The sequence below is a fragment of the Ipomoea nil genome, unplaced genomic scaffold, assembly GCF_001879475.1.
Source record: "Ipomoea nil cultivar Tokyo-kokei standard unplaced genomic scaffold, Asagao_1.1 scaffold1993, whole genome shotgun sequence".
NCBI classification, from domain to species: domain Eukaryota; kingdom Viridiplantae; phylum Streptophyta; class Magnoliopsida; order Solanales; family Convolvulaceae; genus Ipomoea; species Ipomoea nil.
In genome coordinates, this window is record NW_017618421.1 from 2,495,730 (window position 1) to 2,515,297 (window position 19,568).

At 33.6% G+C, this 19,568-nt stretch overlaps 1 protein-coding gene across 2 annotated transcripts; it reads left to right on the forward strand.

Annotated features, from left to right (window-relative positions):
- Positions 1–12,744: 12,744 nt before the first annotated feature.
- LOC109147435 (regulatory protein NPR3) lies at positions 12,745–17,435 on the forward strand. 2 transcript variants are annotated; one of them, XM_019295092.1, is made up of 4 exons: positions 12,745–13,872; positions 14,376–15,126; positions 16,050–16,320; positions 16,903–16,993. In XM_019295092.1, exons 1-3 carry the CDS (start codon positions 13,336–13,338, stop codon positions 16,271–16,273), a joined length of 1,512 nt encoding a protein of 503 aa, XP_019150637.1. In that variant the 5' UTR covers positions 12,745–13,335; the 3' UTR covers positions 16,274–16,320; positions 16,903–16,993. The 2 variants fall into 2 exon arrangements, with proteins under 2 accessions (XP_019150637.1, XP_019150636.1); XM_019295091.1 differs by lacking the exon at positions 16,903–16,993 and adding an exon at positions 17,025–17,435 and having other exon boundaries at positions 13,336–13,872; positions 16,050–16,247.
- Positions 17,436–19,568: the final 2,133 nt, after the last annotated feature.

The window sequence follows — 19,568 nt, forward strand, 5'->3', positions numbered from 1 at the left end:
CAACGGGTAGGTGGTGGGTTCCCCCACCCCACCTACTCCCCACTGACTCTTTACTCGTATACTCGTCCCGGGAACCTTTATGGAACCCGAAACCATGCTTAGAAACTTTTAAACTCAAATAATGACATCACGTAAGCAATTAACGGATAAAAAGCAAGAATCACGTAGGACTTATCCTATTACGACTTCTAAATATAAACAACACCCGAACATGAGAAATCCCACCCAAATATAAATCAAGATCATCACAATACAAACTCTCAATCCAACCTAGGGCTCTAATTTTACCCAAATCATCAAGAACATATTTTATCTTTAATATCAAGAAATATCAAGATCCGTCAAGAATCGTCATATCATAATCAAGAACTTCTTTTTAACATCAAGATCATCAAGATTAAGAAAGCATATAAATCATCTTATCAATCATCAAGAACATAACATCATTATCATAGAAAAATTCAATCAAGACACAAGAATTTAGAGGGAGGCCAAGGAAGGAAATTATAGCGAAGAAAATAGGTTTTGTTGAGACATGGGTTACCTCTTAGCCTTAATTAATTTCCTTGGCTAAAGGTATTTCTTTAAGATTTCTTCTTTCTTGATTTCTCCTAAGGGGATTCTTGGAACTCCTTGTGTGGTGAAAGATTATTTGTGATGTGTGATCTAGGTGCCTCCTATGACCCTATTTATATATATATATATATATATATATATATATATATATATATATATATATATATATATATATATATATATATATATATATATATATATATATATATATATATATATATATATATATATTCCCCCGGAGTCCTAATTGGGGTCTAAATACTATGGGCTTGCTAATTCTATTCCTTATAGGACTAAGGGGGTTGGTTATAAGGATGTGGGCCCATGGACTATGGTGGACCTTTCTTAGTTGATTAATGGGTTTTTAATTCTCTTTTTAGGGTAAGTGATTAAATATTTGTTTAGGGTTAGGGGTCGTAACACGGGGTGTTACAATCTTACCCCAGAAAGAGCAAGGCATGAACAAGGACAATCTCAACTGCCTGGTGACAACTCAGCTCAAGAAAGAGCAAGATCTCAACCCATTGTCCAAGAACAAGACCATGAAGCTACTGTCTCGAATGACAATTTGAAGAAACTGGAAAATGTTGTTTTCAGTCTAGTGGACAGGATGGAAGGTTTGATCCAAGGAATTTATACTCATGTGGATCATGTTGTTGTCAACACTCATATTGGAAAGCTTGAAAAATCATTTGTTGATAATCAAAAGAGTCAACAAAGTTTGATTGACACACACCAATCCTTGGAGAGACAGATTGGTGGTTTGAATGCCACTGTCAAAGGTGTACTCAATGAATTCTTTCTTCAACTTTCTCAAGCCCTCGAGAATGATAGACAAGCCAGTGAAGTGGTCTCCGTGAATCAAAGCAAAGGAATTCTCAAAGTAGTTCATCAACAGGAGAATCAACTTAGAGATGTCCACACAGATATTGACTCCATCAACACCAAAGTTGGATGTCTTCGTGGTTCCTATGACATTATTGCGGAGTTTGTTTCTTCCCTTAGAGCATCTGTTCATGAGTTGGTTGATTACGCCAAAAAGGGGGAAGAGAGATTTAGTCATTTGGAAGGAATGTTAGAAGCTATCATGACTGCCATGACTACCAAAAATATTGGTGCAAGCAGTAGTAGAGGATGCATATCTGACAGAAGCAATATTGCAAGAAAAGGAGGACTAGAATATTAGTTTGGTGGTGATGCAAGCAGTCCAGGAGGATCAAGCAGTGTTAATACCACTAACAGATCATTTCGTGATATTATTTGTGCAGGTGGAAATCATGAGCAAATTAATTGGTATAACAAAGCAGCTCTTTATTTGGAATCCACGCCAAGAGATGGCAGAATTGAAGTGCCAAGAATGGTAAATCTAAATGATCTACCAAAAGGAATGAAGAAGAGTGGTCCAAGTGATCAAAACATGGGGATTTCAAGTGAGAACTTCAGACGCATCAAAAGCTATGCAAGATCCATTATGATGATGGTGCTTCTAGACTACATCAAGATGAATGATGCAGTATTGCAAGGAGACAAGAGTCTAGAAGAATGCATAATTTGGTATGAAGAAAGTATACTACCCGGAGACAACATCATTGAAGCTTTCAATTACTTGATTGGGCATGTATGCAAAGATTGTGCTATTAGTGAAAATTTCAATGAAATCAAGAAACATATCAATCATGTGTTAGAAGAACGGAGAAACAGGATAATCAAGTGATTTGTGTGATTGATGTTACAATGTTTTGTTTGATCTACAAACTCTAAGTATGATCATGAACAATTTGCTATAATATCTTTGCTCTTATTATCTGATTATGATGCTTATAGTATTCTGATTATTATTATTTTTAATTTGTCTTGAAAGGTAAATTTTTAGCTTAGCTTGTATAAATCGCATAATTGGTAAAATTGCAAAATTCATTAACATTAAAACTCCAAATATGCGAATAGGAAATTTTTGCTAAAAATACCTTTCCTAGAGTCACAATCAATTGTTAAACTCATCATGGCTATGTCAAGTTTAATAAAATCTTTTGAAAAATAATTTTTAAAAGACAAGCCAAATGACTGAGTATAGGTTTTGGCGTCATCGAAAAGGAGGAAAATTGATAGAAATATTTTTGTAATAAAGTTTTGATGAGCCAAATGTACTTTAGATCCCCTTAGAATTTAGGTCTTTAGTACAGGCATCATAATTCAGAATATCAAGTCAGTATGCAAAGGAAAATCTACTACATGAAGAACAAAATTAATTTGGAGAATTAATTTTGGTCCTACGAGTATTCATCCAGAAGTCAAGCATTTAACAAGTGTTACAAAGAATGATTGGATGAGCCTAACGGCGAAATGGTAGAAGTCCTTACATACAACAATCACACCCAAGATCAATTCTTCACCCCCCCCCCCCCCCCCCCCCACCCCCGCGCCCCCCAAAGACTTTTTATAAGCCGGAATTCAAAGAAGCAAAATGTCAGCACAATGTCTCAAAAAGAAGGTCACAATGTGACCAAGACAAAGAAGCAAGATGTGTCAAGTCAAACAAGCAAGAAGTGCAAAATAAGCACAATGCGTCTCAAAGGAGCAAGATGTGACAAACAAGCAAGGATGATCTAAATACTAAATAAATTTGAATGACTTATCCTAGAAATAAATTCTATCAGAAGGATTTATTGCAAAGAGACGTTGGAAATTCAAAATTGGCAAGGATAATAATATTTTAGAAACAACTTGAAAATCAAGTTGAGATAAAATATTATCTTGTCAGGCAAGTTGACAATCAAATCATATTGAAGACCTACCATTGTCAACAATATCAGGCTACAAGATTCAAACTTTAAATATCAAAATATCACACTTCAACGGATATATTTGATTATTTATAAAAGGCCATGAAGACTTGAAGAAAATACAAGAGCACGAGAACACACAATAGAAGCGGATGAGCAAGTGCAAGTGCTAAATATTCATTGAAATATCTAGAAGAGAGACTTAGTCTGAATAGTCTCAAAAATAGTTGGAGAGAGATACAATTACCTTTGTATTTGTAATTGTAAAAAGAATATAGCTGTGTGCAAAATACTCTAGTGAGTGTAGCTGTGTGCAAAACACTCGTAGTTGCTAAGTGTAGCTGTGTGCAAAAAACTTAGTTGGCGTTTGAGTATAGTTGTGTGCGAAGTACTCAGAGTTGAGTGTAGCTATGTGTGAAACACTCGGAGTTGGGTGTAGCTGTGTGCAAGACATCCGGAAGAAGTGCTTGTGTAGCGCTTATTCACTATTGTAACTGTGTGTAGAAAATAGTGAATTACTCCTAGAAGTGAATGGAGTAAAGTGGACTAGGAAGATTACGCCACTTTCGAACCACTATAAATTGCCTCTCTCATTTACATATCGCACTTACTTAACTCGCTTTATTTATTTAAGTATTTGACTAACCCGTTTACTATTCACTGTAAATCTTAGTCTTTCGGGTTTAGTGTGTTTTCACGTATGCATGTAACTCAAACTTTCCATGCTTAACATTGAATTATTCTAAGCAAGTTTGACGTGTTGCATGTGACATTTATCACACGGTTGACTTAGCGCGAAGTCTTATTTATAATCTTGAATAATATTGTTAAATATTGAGTGAACCATCTCCTTTAAATATTCAAGATATTCATGTTACTTTGCACATCATCTGAACTTATCTAACATGTGCATGTGATTAAATTTATTGATTGGGCATAACTCTTTACACACATTTATTCCGCTGTACACTCCAAATTAAATACTTCTCTATTTACTTGTTATTTAGAGTTGAAATTACCAAAGAGTTATTTATTGTGAAAAAGTTTAAACAATATATTCAACCCCCCCCCCCCCCCCCCCTCTCGACTTTTTACCATCCTATCGGGACCAACAGTTAATTGAACTAATTATCCATGTATAATAATTAATAAATATTAGACTAAAATATAATATATTGGAATAAAAAAATTTATTGCAACATTTAACAATAGAATAAATCATTGTGTATAAAACACAAATCTAAACCCAAACATTATTCAACATTATTCAAGAACATCAACAAAAAAAACCCCAAATACTTAACAAACAAAAAAAAATACAACTTTAAAAAATTTCTCATAAAAAATTCATAAATAGTCCACCAATTCCCAATTAAACCCAAAACTTATGCAATTTCAAGATTTCTCTAACTTCATAATGGATTTGGCCTTCTTCCCCACATTTGATGAAAATGAATCATCCAATTTATGCTTAACGTTGTGGTTGGAAGATCCAGATTCAATTATTTCAATTTCAGCATCTTGTTGGTGTTATTCTTTTACTGGCCATGGTGACCTCACCCCTAGAAGATAATTCCTTAAAAATAAAAAACAAAACAAAAAAGTGTACATAATTTTTTATTGACTAATATTTAGGAAGTTAGAAGAATAAATATAAAAATAGTTTATTAAATTACAAAGAGAAATTACCTCAACACTATTAACTTGTCCAAGTTGTAATATGAAAAATGCATCTGAATCCTATAGAATAAAAGTACATTTATTATTTAGTTTTTATTATTTAAAAGTAATAAACTATAAACTATTAAATTATAAATAATTGAAATTTTTAGATATTTTCAACATGGTTCTCTAGCAACATAATATCACGAACTTTTGAAATAAGTCCTGGTTCACGACAAAGATTCATACATATTTAATATGTTTTCTGGCTTTACTTAATTTTAAACAGAACGTGTTGGTCAACTATAGCATCCATTTCAGGTGGGAATGAATTCATTTCATCCTAAACAATAAAGAGTATTCAATTAGTACAAAATGAATAAAAAAAATTGTGTGTGTGTGTGTGTGTGTGTGTGTATATATATATGGAAGGGATCAGGTGCATTTGGCTTCCCGTGCGGTTGTACAGTTGATTAATGTGCGTGAGTTTTACACTTAATGTGTGTGAGTCTTGTACTTAATGTGCCTGAGATTTGTACTTAATGTGCGTGAGTGTTTAATTTTAATGTGCGTGAGTTTTGTACTTAATGTGCCTGAGTATTGTGCTTAATGTGCGAGAGGTTTGTGCTTAATGTGCGTGACTTTTAACACAATCGCACAGGAAGCTATAAACAAAATACATTCAGACCACAAATGTGTTCAGATACAAGAAAAAAGGACAAGCATTATTGGCTCACGATTGGAAGCTCACACCATTCCACACTTTGAGCTTCAACCAATCAAACATTATACCAAATTTAGGAGAGGAAAATTTGGTCGGGAGTGGTGGATGGGGGAAAGTTTATGTTGTGCCTAGGGGTGTTAGCGAACAGAGCTTTCGGCAAACTACTCGTGTTCGTGTTCGGTAAGCGTTCGTTTATGTTCGTTTGTTAAGGTAAACGAACATTAACAAACAAAATTTAGAGCTCGGTTAATAAACGAACAGAGCTTGAACAGTTGTAAGCTCGTTTGCTAAGAGATCGTGAACAAGTTCGTTTACTAATGTTCGTGAACAAGCTCGTTTATGTTCGTTTAATAATGTCCGTGAACAAGCTCGTTTGTGTTCGTTTAATAATATTCGAGAACATGTTCACAAAAATATATTATATTATATTATATTAGTTTTGTAGTTGTGTTGTTTGTTTGATTATTGTTCGTGAACGTATATTATTTATTGTTCGCGAACAAATTGTGATCATGAACATGTGCAGGTGTTTGTTTATTAAGTATTCATGAATGTAAATGAATATGCTCGTGAACGTGTTTGTTAATAAACATGTTTGTGAACGTGTTTGTTAACGTTAACGAACACGTTTGCGAACGTGTTCACGAACGTTAACAAACATGTTCGTTAACGTTAACGAACACGTTTATGAACATGTTCGCGAACGTTAACAAACACTAACGAACACTTAACAAACGAACACGAACAGGATTTTCAAAAACCTTAACAAACGAACACGAACACGAACACTCCAAATTCCTTAACAAACAAACACGAACAACCTCCGTTCGTTTATGTTCGATTCGTTAACAGCCCTAGTTGTGCCGTTGAGTAATGGAGGGAAAGCTGTTGTGAAGAGGATTTGGAGCAAGCACAAGTTGGATGGGATGCTTGAGAAGGAGTTTCAAGTAGAAGTTAAAATACTGGGAACAATTCGTCATTCCAACATAGTGAAGCTCTGGTGCTACATTTCATGTGAAGACGACACATTTATGCACATTAACATTACACACTCATGCACATTAACTACAAATCTCAGGCACATTAAACACAAGACTCAGGCATATTAAGTACAAAACTCACGCACATTAACGTAACATTACACACTCACGCACATTAAGTACAAAGCTCAGGCACATTAAGCACAAGACTCACGCACATTACGTACAAAGCTCACGCACATTAATCAACCGCACGGGGAAGCACCCAACCGCACTGGAACCTTTCACTATATATATATATATATATATATATATATATATATATATATATATATATATATATATATATATATATATATATATATATATCTAAAAACATAATAAGTCTCAATCAAAGTTATATCCCTCATTTATGTCCATGTTTTTAATGCTAATCATTTTGTACATTGTGCTTTTAGAGTTGTACTATATAATTTTTTAGACAAAAATAACCCTACCATTATAACTTCCGTTATCTTTTCCAATATTGTTACCATACACATGCATCCATCGTATATTTTCTTATATTCTTTAATGAGAATAATATTTGTAGACATTATATATTGAATTATTATAATAAATAAATTTGATTTTATATAATTTTGATTAGTAGGATTTGTTAGTTATTTTAAAAAAATATAAATATTGGGCATATGTTTTTTGCGCATCGCGCATAAAAAAGACTAGTATATAACTATATATATAAGAAGCATAATATAATACAAAAAATATTTCTAACCTCCACATAAGTTTTTTTTTTTTTAATTTTGATGCAGATTTTCCAAACAACTCAGTCCATACACAATCCCATAATTGGAACGATGCATTCCCACGGCCATCAGAAACCCTTATGGTAACTTTATATTTAAAGGTACCATTGGGGCAATATTACAAATACACCAAATTTTCAATGATCATATAGTCTTTTTTTTTTTTAAATGTAATAGTGCATCAAAAGAATATAGATTTTAATAATTTTTTTCAAAAAATGTGGTGATATGTTTATTTTTCATACTGTTTGATGGAAAAGTATAAAAAAAATTAAAGAATTAATATATTCCTTTTAAGGACAGATTTCAATATGCCAATACATTTACATAATTAAGATATTATTATGCCAAAAGAATACCAAATGTAAATAACAACATATACCTCCACATCTTCAAGCACGGATTCTAAGGTTGCTCCGCGGTTATTCTTGACTTCGTAGAGACGAATCGATTGTACTTTCATTGCTCACGCAGCACTGTAGGCGTTTATTTTATTCAATAAAATAAAAATAGGAGCCATTATATTATATGTAGATTATTTTGTATAGAGAATATATATCTGAACCAGTGAGATTCAATGAAATATATGAAATTGGTAGTGGTAATATTTTTCTTGAAATGCTTGATTTGTATAGTGGTAGTGGTAGCATAATTGAAGTTAGGAAATTTGATGAAATTAATTATTATAATATTATATTTGGTAAATTGGTAATGATTTTTGTATAATTGATTTAGCATTTTTGTAATGATGTATTATGTATATAATGTATATAAAGTATAAGTATATGTAAAATTAATTAATTATTATAATATTATATTTGGTAAATTGACAATGATTTTTGTATAATTGATATAACATTTTTGTAATTATGTATATAAAGTATATGCAAAATAAATTAGCAGAATTGAAATTGATGGTAGTGGTAGTATAATTGAAGTTAAGAAATTTGATGAAATTAATTATTATAATATTATATTTGGTAAATTGACATTGACTTTTGTATAATTGATTTACATTTTTGTAATTATGTATTATGTATATAATGTATATAAAGTATATGTAAAATAAATAAATTATTATAAATTTTATTTATAAATTTTTGGGATATATTAGAGATTAGAGATTAGATATTAGTGATAGAGATAGAGATAAAGATGATTGTTTACTTTTAATTTATTAGATTCCTTATCTAATTGTTTTGCTCATTTTGTTCGTAGAAGTTCTAATCAAGCCGCCAACATCTTAGCTAAGATGGAAGTGGCTCGTACTAGTCATCAGAATTGGTTTGTGCATTGTGCGTATAATTTTTCGGAACAAGGAGTAGGACAACAAATACCTGGCGACGTCATTCAAAGAACGAAACCCACAAAATCACAAAGGGGGATGTTTAGAGCCCCAGACCACGCAGCCAAAGTGTAGCAGGAATTATTCAAAAATTAAGCATGAAGAAGAAGTCTAACTTACCTTAATTACTATTCCTATAAAAAAAAAAAAAAAAAAAAAAAAAAAAAGCATACCACCCAAATTAATTAGAACCATATATGGAAAAAAAATTACTAATAAAACCCTCTAACACCAAACAGTGTAGATTAATTTTTTTTTTTAAAGATGAAATCTCATCCACATATCAACAAAAATCAACGATCAAGATTAATCCACAATCCTCATAGGAGAAAGTGTAATCATTTGGTCCTATATATATATATATATATATATATATATATATATATATATATATATATAGAGAGAGAGAGAAAGAGAGAGAGAGAGAGAGAGGTTCTCGTGCGGGTGAACGCCTCAGGGCAGTTGTGCGGTTTAATATGAGCCATTCATCTCGCTTAAATCAACGTCTAAGATTACTAAAATTAAAAAAAAAATGCGGTGGTAATTTTGTAATTTTTGCATCTAAGTCAAAATTAAGGTGAGTGGTTTTGTGATTAATATGCGTGAGTTTTGTATATAAGGTGCGTGAGTCCTGTACGTAAGGTGCGTGAGTTCTGTGCTTAAGGTGCGTGAGTTTGTACTTAATGTGAGTAGTTGTTAAAATTTAAAGTGTAGGCTTTTGTGCTTAAGGTGAGTGAGATTTGTTCTTAATATGCGTGGAGTTTGTGTTTAATGTGCGTGGAGTTTGTGTTTAAGGTGCGTGGGGTTAGTGATTAATGTCAGTAGTTGTTAAAACTTAAAGTGTGAGCTTTTGTGCTTAAGGTGCGTGAGATTTGTTCTTAATATGCGTGGAGTTTGTGCTTAATGTGCGTGAGGTTTGTGCTTAAGGTACATGAGGTTAGTGATTAAGGTCTGTAAGTCAATACTTAAAGTGCGTCAATTTAATGCTTAATGTGCGTGAGTTTGTGCTTAATGTGTGTGAATTTTGTACTTAATGTGCGTGAGTTTGTGCTTAATGTGAGACATCTTAGAATCTTAAGTCTGTGAGTTTTGTGCTCAATGTGCTTTGTTCTGTGTTTAATGTGCGTGGTGATTTGTGTACTTAAGGTGCGTCAAGTTAATGCTTAAGGAGTTAAGGTGCGTCTAACCGCACAACCGTACGGGAAGCATAAATATATATAGAGAAGCGTTCAGGTACGGTTGATGCTTCCCGTACGGTTGTACAATTAGACGCACCTTAAGCAGGCCGGTCCTATCATTTTATAGGTCCGGAGCAAAGTAAAAATAAGGGCCCTTAATATATAAAGTTATATATATATATATATATATATATATATATATATATATATATATATATATATAGCGAGTTATCTTCTTCAGCTGAAATCATGAAGACGGAATTGTAAGGGGCATGTGCAATTGATTTTAACGTCAGGGGTAGGGATGTCAATTTAGCCCGAACCCGATGGGCCAACCCGAAAAAAATCGAAACCGACAGGGCTATGGCCCAAACGGGCTAGCCCGAAAAAACACATTAGCCCGACGAGCCCGAAACCAATTAGCCCGATACCCGATAGGGCTAGCCCGAAATTAAAAGGGCTAGTCCGAGAACCCGAACTATTGAAAACTATTCTTTATTATAGAAGTGATGTGAAACCTAACATATATGGAATAATTATTATACTTTAAAATAAATAAATAAATAAATAAATAAATATATATATATATATATATATATATATATATATATATATATATATATATATATATATATATATATATATATATATATATATATATAATTTAAATTAAAACTTAAATTTTTAATTTTATAAAATTTAAATCAACTTTAATCTAATATTTTGACTAAAAATTGATGACGACGGAATTTTTCGTCCCCGCTAAATTCTCCGCGGGAACGTAGATAGGGACTATTTTTAATTTTTCGTTGAGGACGGAGATGGGGAGTATACTTCCCGCCCCGTCCCATTCCGTCCCGTCCCGCCCCGTTGTCATCCCTACTCTAAATATAGGTACTCACTTTCAGTTTCTAATTTTAGTTCAGATGGTTCAACCCGCCCGATTAACCCGACAACCCGAAGTTTAGAGTTAGGGTCAAACCGAACCCGAGAATAAAATATTAATAAACCGATTAGCCCGAACCGATTAGCTCGACAACCCGACAGGACTAGCCCGAAACCGAGTGGGCTGGCCCGATTGATATCCCTAGTCAGGGATAACACTGGAATAATCCCCAATAAAAAAAAAAATAGAAAGGAAAAGAAAAGGCAAGAAAAATCACCGGCCATAAATCAATTATTCAAAGTCAAGATTCTATGCTCCACAGCATTTTCTTTTTTTAAATTTAATAATCTTTAATAAAAGAAAAATAGAAACAGTAAAACAACGTAGGCACGCTACCTAAAGAAAATGACGTCATCCGCGACATCAGCACAGCTCACCAAGGAGACGTGACAGCAGCATCTGCTGCGTCACCCAAACCGTTTTCACACTTCCACCTACTACCTCATCAACGCAACCCGCCCGGGTCGGGTCTTTTAAAGACTCGGTCAAACACAATATTGTTGCGTTAAACTGGATTTGCATGCATACCATTTTGCGGCATTTGATTGATTTGCATACTTTTTCTTTTAAAATCTTTTTAGGATTCCAAATTAGAAAATGAGTAAATTTTTTTTTTTTTTGATATACCTAGGTTTCTATCATCAGACAAAATGACTAATTTCCGCTCTATTGTATGCACCTCCTCTTTTGAATGAGACAGCTGACCTGAGTAAAAATTATTTTTTAAATGTCATATATATATAAACCAATTAATAGCAAGACATAAATGTATTAGAAATATATATAGTTTTAGAAGGCCAATATTAATAAAAAATAAAGTTAATCTTAAAAAAATATTATTTCCCTATTATAAAAAATAATGTTAGATTTAAAAATAAAAATAAAAAGAGTAAGTGTCTCGTGAGACCGTCTCATGGAATCATGAGTGATTATTCGAGAGATGAACCATGTCAATATAAAAATGTAATACTTATGTTTAAAAATATAATACTCCCTCTGCTCATTTTGTTTGTGATTCGATTAACGAGGCTTGACTAAAGTTATTTTTAATTTAAATTTTTATAATATTAAATTTAGTATTAATATATAAAATTTTTATATTTAGAAATAACATTAATAGATTTTACAGCAATAGTCTCTCAAACTCGGAAAGTAATAACGAAAATATCTAACTCAATACTATTAAACACATAAAAAAAAGAAAGTTAAATTTAAAAATATTTAAAAACTACTAAAAAACAATGAAGAAAGAGTTGGCTTGACAAATGAATAATAAATATGACATATAAAATAAGTCAGAGAGTACTAATAAGAAATAAATTATTTGTTATTTATAAGAGAAAGTGTTAAACTTTTGAAGAAAAATATAATATTTTTAAATCAAAATATAAAAAAAAAAATATTTTTATTCAAAAGTACTACACTTTCATTATAAATAAAAAAATATTTTATTCCTGATTAATATTACAATTACATTTTTATCTTAACCTGATTCGTCTCACGAACAAAGATTCATGAAATCGTCTAAAAAACAAGGATATGTAAATTCGCCTCACACAAGATTTTATCCAAGAAAATAAAAAGAAAATAACATTTAAAATAGTGTTATCGGGTAAAATTATCCAAGAAAATAAAAAGAAAATAACATTTAAAATAGTGTTATCGGGTAAAACATAGGTCGGATAAGTTTTACAGCTTGGAGGAAATCCAGAACCCGAATCGATCACAAATGAGAAACTTGCCCTTCGTCTGTTTTCTTCAACTCAACCTTTTGTATTATTTACGAAACTTCCCAGGGGACAAGTGGGGCCGATCTTTGTCCGTTTTCGACTCATAGTAGCGGCGGCAGCTAAATTTTTTCCTTTATTTCCAAGCTCTAATCTTTGATGGGTTTGGGTTCTGTTTGATCTTGGCAAAGACAGATGTTCTAGCCTGCTTTGAAATTGAAAGCAATTACTGGGTATTAATTTTATTGTTTTGATCAGTTTCACCTTCTCCCAGTTCAAGTCTTGGCCTTTTGGATCTGCTGTCGTGGGTTTCTGTTTCTTGCAGAGTATGTTGTAAATCTTGCTGTGTGTTTATATATGTATTTTGAAAGATTACTGGATAAGGGATTCATAATTCATTCATGTTAGTTTAAAGCTCTGATGGGTTGATTTTGTTTCTTGAAATTTTTTCTATCAATCATGTAAGGCCAGAAATTCTGAAGTAGAATTAGGTGTTGATTGAGCATATATTGAGGATGGCATTGATACTGTAAAGAATAGGAATAGGAATAGGAAAAGGAAAAGGAAAAGGAAATTGAATTTACTGATATAGGATTGGAGGAGATATGGGTAGTTCTTTTGAACCATCATCATCCATAAGTTTCACTTCATCATCACAGACATCGAATGGGTCGATTGGGCAGATTGTGCCATCTTCGGGTGGATCTAGTCTCGAGATTTTCAGTTTAAGTAAGCTCAGCAATAGTTTGGAACAACTCTTGTCTGATACAACTTCAGATTTTAGTGATGCTGATATTGTTGTAGAGGGGACTACGGTTGGTGTCCACCGGTGTATATTAGCCGCTAGGAGTAACTTTTTTCATGTGCTGTTTAGAAAAGAAAAGGAGGGTGTTGGAAAGGAAGGTAAACCGAGGTATTGTATGGAAGATTTGCTGCCCTATGGTGAAGTTGGATATGAGGCTTTCCTCACTTTCTTGAGCTATATGTACACGGGAAAACTGAAGCCTTCTCCACCAGAGGTTTCTACTTGTGTTGACACCATATGCACACATGATTCTTGTAGACCAGCTATTAACTTTGGTGTGGAAATGATGTTTGCATCTTCGGTATTTCAGGTGCCAGAGTTAGTCTCACTTTTTCAGGTAGACCAAAGTCTTTTACCATAGTATGTGCAATCTTATATTGTTCATAATTACTGTATTTTGAATAAGAAGAATCAACTTCCTGTCTGTATGGAGTACGTGTCTCTTTGATCATCTATCAAGCTGAGTACTACTGTGCAAATCATTCTAGAAATCTTTGCTTAAATAACATGGTAGATTTGTTAAACTTTTGTTAAAAATGAATTGTTGTATGTGCTATAAACTTACTTTTCTAAGCATTGAAATGATCTTTGATAATTATAATTGCAATTGAAGCATGTGCTCCATCTCAACACGTGGACCATAGTCGCTTATCGGGTGACGTAGAGATTCGAACCCATGACCTTTGGTTTGGCTCTGATACCTAATTGAAGCATGTGTTCCATCTCAACTAAAAGCTTAAGCTGATAGTTGGGTTGCACATTAATGGTTATATGCTCAACAATTGCATAGGAACGAAAATGATCTGAATAATTTATTTTACATATAATGTTGAATTGCAGAGGCGCCTTCTTAATTTTGTTGGAAAAGCTGTAGTGGAAGATGTGATCCCTATACTAGTTGTTGCCTTCCATTGCCAATCGAATCAGCTTCTCAATGAATGCATTGATAGAGTGGCTCGATCAGATCTTGAAAGCATATATATTGAGAAAGAGGTCCCCTATGAGGTTGCTGAGCGTATTAAATTGCAGCGGGTGAAGTCTCAGGCAGATGAGAATAAAGCCATGCCACTAGATCCACTGCGTGAGAAAAGAATAAGGAGAATATACAAGGCATTAGACTCGGATGATATTGAACTTGTCAATCTTCTCCTGACTGAGTCCGATGTAACACTAGATGAAGCCTATGCTCTTCATTATGCTATCACACATTGTGATCCCAAGATTGTGACCGAGGTGCTGAGTCTGGGTTTAGCTGATGTCAACCTTCGGAATCCTCGGGGTTACACTGTGCTTCATATTGCCGCAATGCGCAAGGAGCCATCAATCATAGTGTCCCTTCTGACTAAGGGGGCTTGTGTATTGGAGTCAACATGGGATGGACAAAGTGCAGTGAGAATCTGCAGGCGGTTAACTAGGCCGAAAGATTATCATGCAAAAACAGAACAAGGCCAGGAAGCGAACAAAGACAGGATATGTATTGATGTCTTAGAGAGGGAGATGCTCAGGAAACCAATGGCTGCTGATGGGTTATCCTCTTCGCCGATGATGGCTGATGATCTGCACATGAAACTCCTTTACCTGGAAAATAGAGGTATATTTCTGGATATTCTAGTCTTCGATTCTCCACATTGTAGCAAGGCATACTTCTGGAGACTGCATTCTTTGTCAATCATAGTAAAACATCACTTATTGCTGACAACAATGTGTGTCTAGATAATGTTTATGCATGGGTAATGCCTAAAATACTATTTTGGATGGAGTTAATACCTCCAATGGTCCTCTGAGTATTAGCGATTTACCAGCTGTGGTCATCCGAGTTTTAAATGACCTCCAATGGTCTCCCATGTTTTAAAAAATAACCATCCGTGGTCCTTTTAGGACGCCTCGTGGTCATTTTAAACTCGAGTTTTTTTTAAGAATTAGGACCACGGGAGGTTATTTTTTAAAACATGGAGGACCATTGGAGGTCATTTAAAACTTGGATGACCACAACTGGTAAATCGCTAATACTCGGAGGACCATTGGAGGTATTAACTCATTTTGGATGAATGGGGAGTGGTTACGACCTGGTGGGTCTTTCTCAATAGGCCGATCCATCTGACCTTTGGGAACGATAGATGAACCTGGTGCAGCATCCATATGTTTCAATACTTCAAAATCTGACTGAAATATATCCATAACCTTAAAGCTATGAAAATGATTTAAGCATTAAAACTGATTTTTTTTTTTTTTTTGTATACAATCTCGTATTGGAACTGTTTTACCATTTGCATGCCTCCAATACTTCTGGCAGCCTATTTCTCAGGACGGGTAATTTCTACTTTGGATGTGTCCTAACTTGGAAATGCTGATATACTGCAAATTATATCTGTTTTCCCAGCATGAGACTTGTTAACTATTATCATGAATTGTGTGCTCCTTAGTATTCTTTCGTTGAAACTGTTTTGATTTTGGTAATGAATGGGGTTTGTGATGATAGTTTTACCTGATGTACATTCATATTACCTATTACAGTGGCATTTGCACGACTACTATTCCCCCTTGAAGCTAAACTAGCCATGGAAATTGCAAATGCTGAGATGACAGCTGAGTTTGCTGGTTTCTTGGCATCTAAAGGTTCAAATGGGAATTTGAGGGAGGTGGATTTGAACGAGACACCAATAATGCAGAATAATAGACTTCTGTCAAGGTTAGAAGCCCTCTCAAAGACAGGTATCTTCTCCCTCTCACTCCATTAATTTCATTTTGACCGACTTATGTTCAGGTTTGCCCGCCTTTCCATTAGCCTAACAACTTCATGTGTGTACAGTGACATGAAATTAAAGAGGTGTATCAATCAGAATTATTCCCCTGCTTATTTAAATACAACAGAAAGAAAGAAAGCAAAAAAAAAAAAAAAAAAAACGGAGAAATGAGCCATAGTAAGAGGAATTAATTAACAGCCCAAGCAAGCAATTACTTATGTGTCACTGATGTGACATTGAAGTCCACTGAATACAATGTACATTATTTTTGTACTGAATGTACATTATTTTACAGTAGACAAAATATGGTCCACACAATAATGATTGGCGATCAGACGTAATTGAAAATACTATTTATCTCTGATTGAGAAAAAGTTGGATATATTGCATCATTGACAATTTCACTAGAGAATAAACTCCATTGAACTTTCAAATGTGGCATATAAAGGTAATATGCAAATAAAATAAAAAATGAGAGAAAAATACTATTATATAGAAGCAAGGATGAAAGAGAACGTTGAATTTGCACATGGGTTTATAGTGTGAGTTTGAATTCATTTTTTCGAACCTTGAATTCCAAAAGGTGTTTATAATTTGGCAGTAGTTTCATCTTTCAAAAATGTTCTAATTTTCAATCTCATGCGTATTGTTATCGAACTTAAATTTCTTTTACCTAGTAAAAGACCTCTTGAATTTCTGTTTCTGGAATTATTATTATTAAATTGCCATTTTTATGAGGTTGAAGTGGAGCTGGGCCGACGTTATTTTCCCAATTGCTCTCTAGTTCTGGATAAGTTCATGGAGGATGACTTGCCTGATCTATTCTACCTAGAGAAGGGCACTTCAGAGGAGCAAAAAATTAAGAGGAAGCGATTTAAAGAGCTCAAAGATGATGTCCAAAGGGCATTCAACAAGGACAAGGCTGAAAATCGTTGCTCTGGTTTGTCTTCATCATCGTCTTGCAATTCTCTGAAAGACCATATGAGTTATAAATTTAGGAAAATGTGAAAGTATATAGTGGATCCACTCTCACAAGTACACAGTTTTGAATGGAGAATATGTTGTCCTCAAAACTCTCATGTAAAAGGAAAATATTAAGAAGAGCAATTACTGTTGCTTACCCATATTTTTATACTTAATGATGCTTACTAGACTACTTTCAGATCTTTCTTTTTTTTTTTTTTTTTTTTTGGGTGGATAGACTACTTTCAGATCTATAGATTAGAGTGAACTAAAGCTCTTACACAATAACTTAATGTTGTGCAGATTTTCCCATTTCCTTCCTGTAATTCTACCATAGCAATAGTTTTGCTTGACACATTTGTTGTCATTTCTGGTATACTCAAATTAAGCATGGATGACAAGACCCCTTGTAACTTGATGTGTAGAAACATATGGAAAGTCATTATATTGTGTAGAAGCAAAGTTTGTCAATTGTCATTTTTGGGTGTAATCCAGAGTTCTACTGACGGATACAGTGATTAATTCTCTTGTTGGATTGTAGGCACTTCTAAGGGTGAAATGATTGGGTTGGAGATTAAGGTTCTTCTACTCTTCCGGTTCATATAGGCAAATGACAATTTAAAATCATTAGCCACCACAAATTACAAACACAAGTTAAATAAATGTATTATAGGAATTACAATTGTGCTAAGAAAGGAAAAAGACTTAAATTGTTATTTTTTTCATATCAAGGTAGGATGGGAGGTAAATTGCTACTTGAGTTTTGGAATAAAATTCAAAACTCACGAATAACATACCAACCCAATGTTTTTTGGTTCAGACAAATGGTGGAAGCATCATTGTAGGCAACAAGGCAACAACTAAAGTTAGTAAAGTAGTAATTAGTAAAAATTAAATAGTTAATATTTGAGAACTAAGAACTAATAACTAAATCAAAGGGAGAATGATATACCACATCAGATGACCATAAGATTCACTCAAGTTTCAATGAATCAAGGCAAAAGGCTTAAAGACCTACATAAACTGATATTGATACTTGTTTTTTTTACTAAAGACAGTCAAGGGCCTCATAGAAAGGAATCAAGAGCAGTAACAATCAATTGTAACCAAGCTATTGTCCCAATTGTCACTTGTCAGTTTGCCCCACAAATCACAATTCAATAATTCACAAAATGCATCAACATATTCACAAAATTGGAATGAAAGTTGAAATAAATAAATATTAAAGGAATGACTGGAAGGGAAGAACTAGGTCCAACACACCTAATTCTAATACACACAGCGACCAACTCTGCAAATAAAAAGTATTTAATTTAAAAATAGAAAGTAAAAATTATTAAAAAGTAATAACAGAAATTTAAAATTGAATTGTGAATACCTTTTTCAAGATTTTCAACCTCATCAAGATTTTCCTCAATTTGTATTGGTTGATGTAAAACCCCCGAATTCCAATCATAGAGCGTAGATTAATTATAAGTTACGCAGCAGAATAAACCAAAGGGTTCTATTAAATTAACATAAAAGTCTAGAATCCATAACCATCATACAGGAATGTTACCGCCACAACAACCCACCCCCAGATAACTATATCGGCTAAAATCCAGGAAACAACATTCACAAACTAGAAATAAACAATGGTTCTAAGACCCAGATGTCTACGCATCATACAACGCACGGGAGCAACAAAAGAAATACGACAGATTCATAGCCAAGTACTACAGAATTTACAACCATAAGTCTACCAGTATCAAACTAACAAGTCTAACAAGTCACAATAACAACATGAGTCAACTAAAAGGACTACTCTAACAAGATGGAACTACCGAAGGATAAGTTCCCTAAATAGGCGCTTATCATGCATAAGTCAAACCTAAAAAGGGGTTAAATTTGAAAACACAAGAAATAAACAGTTAGCATAAAATGTTAAGTAAGAATCACTCAGCCCCGTAAAATAAGTACATTTGTAGTTTAGAAAAGAGATATACTTTGAAAAATAGATTTTGGTATTCGTAAAATCATAAGTTTTGAAAAGATTAAACAGGCCCGGCCCTGGGCAAGTGCAAGCTGGGCCCTTGCCCAGGGCCCACATATGAAAGGGGCCCACTACCCTATCCCAGGTAAATTATGCCCTGGAAACGTGTTCACCATGAATGGTGAACACGGGTCCAAACAGCGCCGTTTTTACGTAAAAAAAAAAAATAAAATAAAATAAAATAAAATAAATCGCGAATGTGGTGTTAACGGCGCGCGTTTGGTCAGATTATGAATTTTCTGTTATGAGATTATGAATGTACTGTAAATTCATAATCTCATAACAGAAAATTCA

Excerpts from the sequence above, each read along its gene's own strand:
- LOC109147435 (XM_019295091.1), top strand. The coding sequence starts at position 13,336 with ATGGGTAGTTCTTTTGAACCATCATCATCCATAAGTTTCACTTCATCA. Across the intron at positions 15,127-16,049 it reads CCTTTACCTGGAAAATAGAG|TGGCATTTGCACGACTACTA; the intron begins GTATATTTCTGG and ends TACCTATTACAG. Across the intron at positions 16,248-17,024 it reads AGAAGCCCTCTCAAAGACAG|TGGAGCTGGGCCGACGTTAT; the intron begins GTATCTTCTCCC and ends ATGAGGTTGAAG.